The 13,893-nt window shown below is 39.7% G+C and overlaps 1 protein-coding gene across 1 annotated transcript in view; it reads left to right on the top strand.

The window, feature by feature from the left end:
• Positions 1-13,893, top strand: part of LOC121943057 (small G protein signaling modulator 2-like) — a 137,156-nt gene that overhangs the window by 56,140 nt on the left and 67,123 nt on the right. Inside the window, 7 exon segments of the mRNA XM_042486433.1 lie at positions 5,074-5,241; positions 8,101-8,168; positions 10,452-10,462; positions 10,464-10,601; positions 10,707-10,841; positions 12,684-12,808; positions 13,751-13,818. Of these exon segments, the coding sequence (XP_042342367.1) occupies positions 5,074-5,241; positions 8,101-8,168; positions 10,452-10,462; positions 10,464-10,601; positions 10,707-10,841; positions 12,684-12,808; positions 13,751-13,818 (713 nt within the window).

The following is a 13,893-nucleotide window of genomic DNA, read 5'->3' as shown; positions in this document are numbered from 1 at the left end:
TTGTTTTTTAAAAAAAACAAGACAAAAAACTATTTAAAAGCATTTTAACCCTTTGAACCCTGGAATGACATCAGTTTTCTTCAAATCACTTGGGCAACGTGAGCAAATTGATTTGACTTCTGTTCCAAATGAGGCAAAAAATGTCCCACAAACTGAGAAAAATCAGGAAAAGGGGAAAAGACAGAGAGAGAAATTTATTAAAAGTTGATAATGATAATAAAAAATGGAGAAAAATGTCTAGAAAATTATCTTTTTTTCTATTTATCTTATATCATTATAGATTTTTATTGTAGATTTTTTACCTTCCTCTGTCTCTCTTCTTTTGTGCTAAATTTCGGGTAATTTGCTTGCAGCTCGTAACATGTAACTCTTCTTCCCATGTTTATATATATATATAGAAGGGTTCCATGTGAACAGCAGTTGAACATGGTGAAGGGTAAACCTGTGTACAAGTTGTGTTTCATATTGCTGTCAAAACATCAACAAATTTCTCTTCCAAACACCTGAATTTGTTTGAAATTGTTGATTAAATTTGAACTCATAATGATAACATTATAATTCAGTTTTACCCTTCAGCGTGAAGCAGCTCTCCACCTGTTGATTTCAACATGGGTTTGTTTTTCAGATTATAGCATTATCAAGGAAACAATACGGTGCAACTCTAGCACACTGTCTCCCACACACCCTAATCTATTTAGAAATATATTCAGTATTTTTGTTCATATACAGCTTAAACACACAGAGAACAGATACCTTTTCTTTTCTTGTATATTTAACATCATGGCTGTTGTTCCTCACAGAGCACGTCAGCGGGTCCCTCCATATGAAAACATATAAACCGCATGCAAGAAAAGAAATCCACATCATGCAAATCCAGAGGCGTCATGAATCACCATGATATATTTCTTTCACATTCATATTCATTCGTCAGCTCCGAATGCAATCTGCTTGTAATCACTGTAATCAATTCAGTTAGCTGCATGTTGACATTTGTTGACATTTTACATTTTTGTAAAGAGCGACAACAGAGCGCAGCGTGGAGACAACACACTGAGGGAAGGATGTTTCCATAGCGCAGATTTACACACATGTGATCGAGTCACAAGAAACACTCACTTGTTGAGCAATAAAAGCAAAACCAGTTCTGTTAAAATCGTATTGTCGCTTCCAACAAATAATAGAAAAGTATCAACAGTCGGATCGTTATGGAGTCTCGATAATGGCGTCAATATCAATAAAAATTAATGATCCCCATACCTAACTTAGCTTTTCTTAACTTTTTTTGCCAGGTAGGAAACATGCTTCTGTGAAACCAAGAATTCATCCAAAACTGAGATGAGATGAGATTTCACACTTAAGAAGCTTCTGTGATGAGCCCCCCGGTTAACATTTACACTATTACTCTTTATTACACCCCCCGCACGGCGGAGTGAGACGGCCAAAGTTGGATCACCATGGCAACAGGGAGGGGTAACAACTGATGTGATCGCTCCTTTTGCTGGTAGGAGCAGGAGTATTGATATGTAGACTGGCAGGAGGACACACAGATTGGCTTAAATAAAATGAATGAACAACGTGGTGATGATGCTGTTTTTAAAGGTCACCAGCAGTGGGGCTGAATGTGGAGCTTTCTGGAGCCTAGCAGCTGGGAATAAATACTGAAAAAAACAAAAAATCTGCACTCAATGTCCATTAAATCACCTATTTTGGAGCTTTTTACTGTAACACACAGTGGACAAGAATCCCAAGTGCTCAGGATAAAGGTAATCTGAGTATGTGCACAAACACATTAACCATGAGCACACTACATTCAGGGATGGGGAAGAAAAATCAACAGTTAAGTGTTACAATATTTTACATTGCAATATTGTATCAATGCATAGATGTCAAGTATTGATTTTTTAAGCTATATTTAAAAAATAAATAAATTAATAATATTGAAAATGCAATAAAACTTAAGCTTTTTTCAGCGATCAGCCCTGAAAGGCTTCCGTTTTTGGATGCTGCTGTGTATCAATGAACAATATTAACTGCTTATCGGTGAGTGCTGACGACTTCTTTGTACTATTGGGATTTTTGAGTGAGCACAACACTTCTATTGTTAGAAATTTTCTGAAGCTAACCATGTGCTTTTGTTGCACAAGGAAATGAACGTACGTACGAGGTGTTCAACAGACCATCCAAGTTTTTTTTTGAAAAAGACAGTTTGCATATAAAGAGCAGAAAATGTACATCCTCTTCACAGGTGTAAGTTGACGTCCTGGATGGTCAACACCAGACAGGAAGATACCTAGAACGTCATATGTGGGCGTGAACGGCACTGACCAAGCAACCCGTTCTCACTCTGAACTCGTTCATGGTGACGCTCCGTCAGTGATCTTCTGCAGCTACCTGTGGCGTTTTAGGTATCCTTGCTGCTGTTTGTGCTCTGGGATGCTGCTCCTGTAATGTCAACAAATGCACTTGTGGTGGGATGAAGTCGGTTGTTTGTGGGGCTCATTCACCTCCCCACCCATCCTCTAAGCACCCTTGCGCTCCTAATATTAAGGGGTTAATCGCAGCTTTATTACCTGACACCGTCCTTCAGTGTTTCAGGTGCACGCGATTGGTTTCGTCCAACTGAGTTAAAATCTGACGTGTCCGTGTCCGTTGCATGCCGACGTGGAAGGTGTGTTTTGGCGTCACACTCCTGCGTGGACAGTCACTGACTGAGCGCAGGTTTTTTGTTTTTTTTAACAGGAAACGTCATTAATGACATTAATGAGTTCATTAAAATCAAACTTTTTTCACGGGAGCAAGAAGGCACGAGAGGTCAGTTCAGGCGGTTACCAGACCAACAAACACACTGAGGATCATCCTGTGTCAGCGGTGTGAAAATGATGTATAGACTGAAATACAGAACAAATACCAACAAAAGCAGCTTATACCTCGAGTAGAGCCTTGAATAGAAGTCACAGGTGAGGTCACACAGGAGGAAACGCTCATTTCTCATGTCAAAAGGACACTGCAACACACTGCAGCTTTTATTAGAAAAAGGGAGAGCCTGTCTCCTTTGCATGCTGTCTTATCTCTGACATCATCCTGATGCTACCCCCCCCTCCCATCCCCTGGAGTACACACGCACACACACACACACACACACACACACACACACACACACACACACACACACACACACACACACACACACACACTCCTCTATGAAATGGCAGGGGACTGCAATAATCGTGACTTTGCGTGCAGACACAAATGCTGGGGGATTGCGAACATCGTGACTGAGGCAGCCGAGACCCCCCCCTCCCCGCCCAGACGCACACACACACACACACACACACACACACACACACACACACACACATTCATTAGCTTGTTGAAGTGGGTGTGTGTGTGAATGGTTTTGTCTGATTGCTGTAGAAGTGGCAGAGATCAAACTCAGTCTGCGATGAAAGTGCTCCTCTCTGCAGGCTGGCATCGCGTGTCTGCCTCCATATTCATGAAACACTTGAGACGGCTGATTTCCAGCAGAAACTGGCACCTTTTCTCGGACATGGTACAGATTTATGGGAAACCAGACGGTAATGATGAGCTGTAATTAACTACAGTCTCTAAGAACTCGTCATGCTGTTAAATGCTGCCTCCTGATGGTCAAGGACGCCTCTTAGTAGCAGTTAAACCTCTGAAACTTGAGAGGATTTGTTTGATTTCTTTCATGTGAGGAAAAAGGCAAGAAATGTCCTGCAAACTGCAAAAAAATAGTAAAAAGTGACAAGGTAATGATCTTAAAGTTAGCTGTGGGGGATTACAAGATATTATTTAGAAAGAAATGTTCCATAAACTATTTAGACATTTTCTAACTTTATGCATAAAACCATGTTGCAGGACAAACATTTCTTGAGATAATTTTCTTGTTTTTGTTTTGGTTGTTTTTTTACTTATCTTTTTTTCTACTTTTTAAGAAATTTTCTGAAACCCTTAATTAATTTCTTGCTAATGTTTGGGCCATTTCTAGTTAAGTTTCCCCTTACCCTCTTTTTGTGTTTTTGAAATAAATCAAGCCATCTTGCTAAGGTTTCAAAGGGTTAAGCTCCCCCTAAACAAATTGGTACAATTTCTTTTAAAAATGTGAGAAAAAAGGAAAAGATCAACTTGGCAAGAACTGCCTACAAATAGCAAGAAATTAGTTGATTTAGAAAAATGTCTTTTAAAAAGTGTTTTTCCCCCTTGTTTTTGTTTTTACTGTACTTTCATCCATTTTTTAAAACTGTTTTCAAGGTAATTTTCCTGTACTTTTTTTTAAATTTTTTTTTTTTACTAATTTTAAGCAAAATTTTGGGGTCATTTCTTTCTTTCATTTTTTTTTTTTTTTAAGAAATCCAGCCAGTTTGTTTTGGTTCCAAAGGGTTAATTATGCATAACTTTCAGCCTCAATAAGATGACCGGTGAGTTATATAAAGATTTATCTCCCCAGTACTGTTGTCATGAATGATGAAATTAGCTATAGAAACCTAAATATTTTTTGTGTACCAGGCTGTAAAGATGTTTCCTTCTTTTTTGTGTGAACATATTTTATTAACATTTAAAGAGTTATTGCAACTTATTCCAAAAATGAACCCACCCCACCCCCACCCCCACCTGCCGCCCCTCTCATCAGAGGTTGAGGAACAATAACCAATGACAACTTGTATCAGTTAATAATAAGTTAAAATAAAGGGAAAAGAAAAGGGGGGAAAAGGGGGATAAGGACAATAATTAACAATAAATTAGGATAAAATAAAATATAGGAAGAAGAAAAGAATTAAAAAAATTGAAGAAAGAGGAAAGCCTGTATTCATGGGTGGCTGTGGTGTATATTAAACTAAATTTTCAAAGTTTTGATATGTTGATTTCTGATTTCAAAGTTGAGCATTTTAACACGATGATCTCTGAGGATTAACTGGCCTCTGGAGCCAGCCTCAGTTTTTGGCACTTTTGCAGCGGCTTCAGTTTTCGGCCCCAGAGGTCGACCGCCTGACACACATGGACTCTTTTCTTTAGCTGTTTATTGAGCGTGTTTTTGTGCTTTGTGCCCTGCAGGAGAGCCCAGAGTGTGGGCCACGAACCTCTGAGGAGACAGGGCTCGTCCACCACCAGCCGCCCCCCTCAGCCCCTCTCTGCCCAGGCCATCAAACACATCTGGGTCCGAACGGCTCTCTTCGAGAAGGTTCTGGACAAAATAGTGCAGTACATCGTGGACAACTCCAGGTGATTGCTTTTGTTCTTCGCTCCTCGGCATTTCACAGCAGTGACTCACAGCACCCCGCTGCAGGCTTTGTTGGAGCTGAATGATGAACAGTCCCCTGAATTACCTATTTAGTGTTTCATTCTTCTGCGGCGCTCTCTCTGCGGTCGCTTTGTTCTGTGCTCGGTCTGGATAACAACCACCGTGCGCTTCAACAAGCTGGCCACAGTGGGTGCGTCAGCCGCGCTGAAATGATGCAGCAGCACTTCACTGATCAAAGCCGCCGACATGAAGTGCACTGATGGGGTTCACAGACGTACGACAACGTGAATCACACTTTTAAATGGACAAAAAATCCAACTTCAAACTTGAATGTTGGCGCTCGATGATGCGGTTCTGATAATAATTGGGCAAATATAGAAAAGTGGGCATTGTATTCAGACAGTGTGATGTGATGAAGCATCCTCGGTTAAATGTCAAGTTTGGTGTCAGTCGCTCTAAAATAAAGAGCAACAGTCACACAGCAGGAAATCTAACACACGCTCATTTCTTAACAAACAGCAAAACTCGAAAGAGCTGCAGCCTCAAGTGTGACGCAGGTTGAACTAATGTCTGCCAAAGAAGAAGAGAAATCACTGAAAAAAACAGACTTTTGAAAGACTACAGTCTGACACCCTCTCACATCTAAAGACATCGTGAGTTTTTAGTCTCACACTATGCGATTGAAAAAGACTGGGGGCGACCGTTTGTAAACCTGTAACAAGATTCCTTTTGAGATTATTTCATCTCCTTCTCCTGGTGGAAAATATTTCACCAGACTCCCTTTAAGAAATGTGACAAATGAACAATTCCTTGTGTGTCCACAAAAGTACATAACTCTATACACACGAGATAAAAGCCGTCATTTGTTGACAGTATTTCTGTCAATTCGGCATCATTATGATCCAGAAAGATAAACCTCATTTTTGTACAAACTTTACTTTTTTGGATTTTGTCACACAAACTATCGGCCAGGCTCTGTTGGTTAGCTGTACTGTTTTAGTGGGAATGAGAGGAAAACTGATGCTGAAGTGGTGGAGTTTCTCGTCCTTTTCCTAAGTCCAAGAGAACCAAGACTTTTCAGTTTCTGGCTTTCTGCATCAATTTATGGTCTAAATGTCTTTCATTTGATCTAAACAAAAAGTTGTTCTACTTTCATGTTTTTATTTCACATGTTCTGAACCAGTGACAAAATCTTTGCACCAACAGGATGCAGGTGCCCCCAGCCATTTTCCAATTTGCAATAAAAATAAAGTGATTCACACTGGGAATTGTTTTTGTACTTTTAGTATCCATGAGATGCCAGAGTGCATAAAACGGCATCAAAATAGAGCTTGTTTATTGAAAAGTGAGCCAGTGGAGGATCCCCAACATCCCCTGACAGAGGTCCTAGATAAGACCCTAATGTCCTAAAATCCTAGAAATGACCAAAATCTCAGAAATTTCCTAAAATCCCAGACTTGTCTTGAAATCCTAGAAATATTCTAAGAAATGTCTAAAAATAATAGAAATTTCCTAAAATCCTAGAAATGTCCGAAAATCCTACAAATGCCATAAAATCCTAGAAAGGTACTTGAATCCTAAAAATATGCTAAAATCTTAGAAAAGTCCAAAAATCCAAGAAACATCCAAAATCCTAGAAGTGTCTTAAAATCCTAGAAATGTCCAAAATCCTAGAAATTTCCTAAAATCTCAGAAACGTCCAAAGATCCTAGAATTAGCCAAAATCTTAGAAATGTCCTAAACTATTAGAAATGTCTAAAAATCCTAGAAACGTGCTAAAATCCCAACGCATATAACAAAAGAGTGCAAGTCATTGCACTTGTATTTCTCTGAATTCGACTGATTGCTATTAATGTGATGTATCTGATGTGTGTGAGGTATCTGATGTGTCTGATGTGTGTGAGGTACCTGATGTGTGTGAGGTATCTGATGTGTGTGAGGTATCTGATGTGTGTGAGGTACCTGATGTGTGTGAGGTACCTGATGTGTGTGAGGTATCTGATGTGTGTGAAGTATCTGATGTGTGTGAGGTATCTGATGTGTGTGAGGTATCAGATGTGTGTGAGGTATCAGATGTGTGTGAGGTATCAGATGTGTGTGATGTGTGTGAGGTATCAGATGTGTGTGAGGTACCTGATGAATGTGAGGTATCTGATGTGTGTGAGGTATCAGATGTGTGTGAGGTATCAGATGTGTGTGAGGTATCAGATGTGTGTGAGGTATCTCATGTGTGTGAGGTATCAGATGTGTGTGATGTGTGTGAGGTATCAGATGTGTGTGAGGTATCAGATGTGTGTGAGGTACCTGATGTGTGTGAGGTATCAGATGTGTGTGAGGTATCAGATGTGTGTGAGGTATCAGATGTGTGTGAGGTATCTCATGTGTGTTATGAGGTATCGTCTAAACTCAGACGTCCACATCAGAAATAAGTGTCATTACGCTTTCACGTGCTGACCTCTGACTTTGACTGATGTTGTTTTTATTCCTCAAATTAAGTCAGTCAATCAATCCTGAACATCTGTCATCAATTCTGGCTTCTTCATTGAAGATTGTTGAAAGGATTTCTGGGAAATGAAATTATGTGTAGACATGTTTGGGAGAAATGTGTATATTTCTTTCTCATAAACACACATAGGCCTTAAAAAGCCGAATGCAAACACCGGAGCATGCAGATGTCAGTGATGGGGTGCCACTTTAGGACAGTTGGTGGTTTGCACCTCTGCAGCACCTAGTCTGCAGGACTTGGACCGGCCTCGCTGTGGTCCCGTACTGCTGCCCCAGAACACCTCTGATAACGTGTTCCTGTGATTCACTTGTTTCCTGTTTGTTTATCTCTGCAGTAAATACTATGAGCGGGAAGCTCTGATGCATGACTCAGTGTTCGGGCCCATCTTGGCAGCCCTACTGGGTGAGTATCCGCACACTGCCAACATCACCAGAGGCCAGAAACAAAAAGTGCAAAACCAGAACAAATGCTCCCATATTCATGTGAAATCCAGCATTAGGAAACAAATGAGGCGGTCGTTCCAGGAACTGCTGTCATAAAAACATGACCACAAATTCAAGCTCAGAGCTATTTTCCAGCTAGCAGGGAACGTTCCCACAACATTGGCTAACTTTACCTACAAGCTGCAATAATGTTTTAAAGAAACATTTTAATCTAATGTTGAAAGAACGTTTGAAGAATGTTCATCATTTCAAATACTGTTTTTTTAAGGCTAAATGCTGACTAATTTTTGAAACTGACGTTCTGAAGATCTTTGGTTGACGTTGAGAGGCGACAGAACGTAGAATGTTCTTTTATAAAACGTTCCCACAATGTTACATGAGAACAAAGTAAGAGCGTTTTCAAAAAGCAATATTCAGAGATTGTCACTGAGGCCTGAGATTACAGACCTTTTTTTAGATGGAAATGTAATCTAATGTGATAGGTTAAAAATATGTTTATACAGAATGTTACCCTAACTTTAAGAAGAACATTCTGGGAACTAAAAGAAAACGTTACTAAAACATTGCATGGTTGCATTGCACCATTCTCAGAATGTTTTTAGAACCAAAAATTGCTCGCTGGATTAGTGAGAGCAGACGATTTCCCAGCGAATTTTTGGTTCTAAAAGCATTCAGCAAATGGTACAATGCAACCATGCAATGTTTTAGTCATCTTTACAGCGGAAAGTTTTCTTTTAGTTCCCAGAATGTTCTTCTTAAAGTTAGAACAACATTCTGTATGACACAAAAAATGTTATTATTATTAACATATCACATTACATTAAAAATAAAAAGGTCTGTAATCTCAGCCTTTAATAACATGTTCTGAATGTTGCTTTGAAAATGTTCTTCCTTTGTTCTAATGTAACATTGTAGTAACGTTTTATAAAAGAATATTCTATGATCTGTCACCTGTCAACATCACCAAAACATCCTCAAAATGTTACGTCTTAGTCAGCATTTACAAGAACATTATCTGAAATGATAAACATGCTTAAAACATTCTTCTAACATTAGATTAAAACTTTATTGCAACTCGTAGGAAACATTAGCCAGTGTTGTGGGAACGTTCCCTGCTGGCTGGGTTAGTAAGAGCAGAGGGTTTAGAGCCACCTCCACCGACAGCGTGGCAGCAGGAGCTGAGGGCGAACAGCAGGCGGAGAGCGCAGACGCCGTGGTTAATAAGCAGAGAAACAGAAACACACATGCAGGAGCAGAAAACAACGAGCTCAGCTGACTCAGCCAGAGAAAACGACATGAACAGTGGGACAAAATAAACACCGTACCCTCACATGCTGAGGTGCAGATACCGAGGGCTGATGGGAATCCGCCACAGGTGTGCAGAGCAGCACTGCACGCTGAGGACACCTGGTGGACCAGAGATGAACAGCTGAGAGTCTCCGAGTATCCGAGTTTTACACGACATACACTTACTGATCAAATATGTGCTCAGCACTAACGTTCAAAGCTTTTTTTTGGTTGTCAGAAAGTTTGCTGCTGATGTCAAACTCTGCAGCAATGTCTCTCTTTCCAGAAATCATGACCCGGTTACTCAAGATAATCCACTGACGTTAAAATTACTGCCATTTGCAGTACAAAATATGTCATAAATATATACTTTCTATGATTATATATAATCACATTTCTTTGATTTTAGGGCATTTATTTTATACTAAGTGACTTTACTTTCTTTTGCATTTTTATCATCTACATATATGCAATTTTGATTTCTTGGTAATATATTTAGGTTATTTAATGTCAAATCTCTTTTTATCATGTGAAGAGACAATAAGATTATAAAGTAGCTAATTTAGACGCTAGTATAACTAGTAACTAGCCGCTGACCAGCTCGTGCTCGTGACAGTGCGAGATCAGATGTTATTTGGTCATGATTTTTGGAGCACAGACGTTGCTGTTGAGCGTTTCAAGTGTATATTTTGGGGTCTCCGAGCACCACCGGCTGAGTACCATCTAGTTACATTGTGTTGGAGAGAAGGCAGATATCTCAGGGCGAGTGTTACGATAAATAACTACAGCTAAGAGGATAAATATGTGTTTTTGATTTTGGTGTGAACTGTTCCTTTAATATTTTGCTTCAGCTAAGTAGTAAACTGTCAAAGGTTTGAATTGAAGCATTGCAATGATGAAGTGTGTGTGTGTGTGTGTGTGTGTGTGTGTGTGTGTGTGTGTGTGCTTTTGTCAGTGGGGCCCTGCCGCTCTGGAGTACACCAAACTAAAAACGTCAGATCATTTCTGGACGGACCCCTCAGCCAACGAGCTAGTTCAGCGTCACCGTATCCACGGGGCCCACCGGGGCCAGGACACATCGGCGGGCCGGCGGCCTGCTCTCGGGGTGAGTGTGGCGGCTGTTTTTGGATCAGCTGCCTCAGTCCTCAGGAGATGTATCACTCAGGATTTGTGGGAAAAGTTGTAAAAGTTTTTTTTTTTTTTTTTCTAGATCCGGAAGCGGCAGTCCAGCGGCAGCATGTCAGAGGACAGGTTTGCTGCGTCAGCGAGGGAATATGTTGAGTCTCTTCACCAAAACTCCAGAACACACCTTCTCTACGGCAAAAACAACGTCCTGGTCCAGCCGGTATTTTTATTTATGGACATAGTTTTGATATAAACGGCTTATTCTAAGGCAACAAAAACAGCGATTCTTATTTTCAGGTGATTGTAAACTGAAGAAAACACAGTTATGAATATTATATACCATTTCTGCCAATAGATGCCCCTAAATCCCACACACTGGACCTTTAATATAAATTCCTGGCATAAGTATTCTGATGAAAACGTTATTGAGATGTAACAGTCCTCGACGTGCTGCTGTGGAGGCCCTGAAGCTGCTCTGGGATAAATGCAAAAATCCAACTTGGAAGCGTAAATACATGCAGTACAGACAGACAGCTCTGTGCTCCCACTCTGCTGGTCTACAGAGAAATTGCAAAATGATGGTTATTTTTATCCATTATTGTGCTGCACACACACACACACACACACACACACACACACACACACACAAGCACACACACACAGTACTTTGTATGCGTGATCTCTGAAATAAAAGCTGTCTTTGTGCTGCCTGTAATAGCTGCACCGTGTTTGGCCTTGGCATATTTTAATGAGCACATGTATGTATGTATGTGCCTCCCACAACGTCCAGCCCTTGACAGTCATGATAACACACGTGTTAGTGCACGTACAGATGAATCCTGTGCTCAATGCATGCACGGCAAACGGTGCTGAAGCCCATATGAGCCTGCTCTCTGCTCCTTATGTCGTGACATAGTTTCTGTCTTTCTACCACATAACAAAAGATGTTCAGTGTGCTACAACTAGAGATTTAACGGTATGAAATTGTGACCAAAATGATCACGCTATCATCATGATATTGTTGAAATGTACAGGAAAATGCTGAAAAAGTACTGATACACACACTGAAATCATTTCGCCAAATTTTGTATTTTGTAGTCTCTCCGAACTCGTCACATGGTGCCGCTCTGTCAGTGAACTCCTGCGAGGGTTTAGGTATCCCAGCGTCACATCTTCACGCTGTGGGATGCAGTTACGTACATTTATGTATATTTTAATTACAAAAAATAAAATAAAAATTACATATTTAATTATTATACATGCCATAATAATAAACACATTTTTTTAGTATTCTGATATCAAAATGAAATCATGATTTCGATACAGCCAAACAAAATATGATGCATACTTACTAAGACTCAGCCACTTTTAACCAATAATAATAACAATAATAATAATAATAATAATAATAATAATAATAATAATAATAATAATAATAATAGTAATAACAATACTACTACTTCTACTACTACCACTATTATTAATAATAATACTTTTTTTTTAAATTGCACATTTCTTATTAAGGTTACAAAGTGCTTTCCAGAAAAGCATCAGATAAAAAAAGGCTGTAATAAAACAACAATAGAATAAAATGCAAACAACACAGTGATGATATATTAATACTGGGGAAAAAAAGAAAAAAAAGTGTAAAAAGTAGCTTACAATGGCCACTGAGGGATGATAAAAGCTAGCAGCATATTAAGTATTTATAAATACTTTCATGTAAAAGACAGTTTAAGAAGAGATTTAAAAGATGCCACTGATCAGAGGTATCATGACAGCCAGCCATCACTCACTCTGCAGCTTTAGGCCACGGAGCTACTGCCCCCGAAATTCAGTTTTTCTCCAAAGTTAAATCAAAATGTTCATGAGCCGAGTTTCCATAACGCTGAGCGGATGTGAAAGCGAGCTTTTGGGCGAATAAACTGCAAATGTCATGACCATTGCTTAGATAAAAAGGTTTAATCGAGGACACGGTGTCACTGTTCTGCTCTCTGGTTTGTGTTTATTCAAACCTGAAGTGTCACATAATGTCCTCTTCCTCTTTTGTCTCCGAACACAGAAGAAGGACATGGAGGTGTTGCGGGGCTATCTGTCACTTCACCAGGCTGGCGATAACCTCACCCTGAAGTGGACGCCCAACCAGCTCATCAACGGCACACTGGGAGACTGTGACCTGGAGAAGAGGTAGCCAATCACACACTATACATTTAAAGTAAATGTATAGTGTGTGTCCTCGTAAAAAGACGCACTTTTAACGGTAATGTTACAACATCGTGGTTCCCAGGAGGTCCAGCCAGCAGATTTCTCCTTTGTCATTAGTTCAAGGTCCACACATTAGATTACACATTCAGTTTTATTTCTCAAAATGTGGACAACATGTTGGCTTAGAGGGCAAAGGTTAAACAGAAATGGCACTTCAAAATAAAAGCACTGGGCTTAAAATTCAATGTACTCTAAAGTAAAGTGTGTTTGATTTCATTTTTTTCAAAACTTGACACATTCTTGAGTCACTGGTGGTCCATTTAGGCCAAATTTAGACGCGAACAGCCCTACTAAAAACAAAAAAGTCTTTTCTTTGCATTTTTGAAAAATCTGCATTTATACGATGTACACGGATCTGCAAAAACAACCGAAAACGCTGTAGTGTGCCAGGCCAGTCATTGAAGGTCTAACTTTGTACTGACACACCATAAAAGTGTAACCATGACAACCGGTTTACACGGCAAACAGAAGGGGGTGGCGTTTTTAAAAGATTAACTCTGGAACACGGTTTCAAAAGTTTGCATTTTCATGCCCTCAAAACGCCGTCGTCGTGTGTCGTTTGCCACAACAAAAGTGTAATGTTTCATGCAAGAACCATTGTCGTGTAAAAGGTCCCCTAAAATGGATCCACAACCTACTTTTGGACCGCGACCCACCACTTGGGAATCACAGTTGTAAAATAAAATAAAACGTATTACAAGGATAAACACAAAATGGCCCTTCAAAATAAAAGCACTGTGCTTGAATTTCACTGTACTCAGAAATAAAGTGTTTCTTTAGTTTTTTTTTAAAAAACATTTATAAAATATAACCTAAAAAATGAGCTATTGTCTCTGAAACATCTTGTCTCTCCCTCTCCGTCAGTATCTACTGGGACTACGCTCTGACTGTCCCTCTGCGCCAGATAGTGTGTATCCACTGTCACCAGCGCTGTGAGTATACAGCACCACATGACGCATTTTATTATGAAGGGTTTCATAAGCTGTTGTCATATCAAAATATCGATT

The sequence above is a fragment of the Plectropomus leopardus genome, chromosome 5, assembly GCF_008729295.1.
Source record: "Plectropomus leopardus isolate mb chromosome 5, YSFRI_Pleo_2.0, whole genome shotgun sequence".
In the NCBI taxonomy this organism is placed as follows: domain Eukaryota; kingdom Metazoa; phylum Chordata; class Actinopteri; order Perciformes; family Serranidae; genus Plectropomus; species Plectropomus leopardus.
The sequence above is the reverse complement of the archived record's forward strand: the minus strand, read 5'-3'. Positions and strand labels throughout refer to the sequence as shown.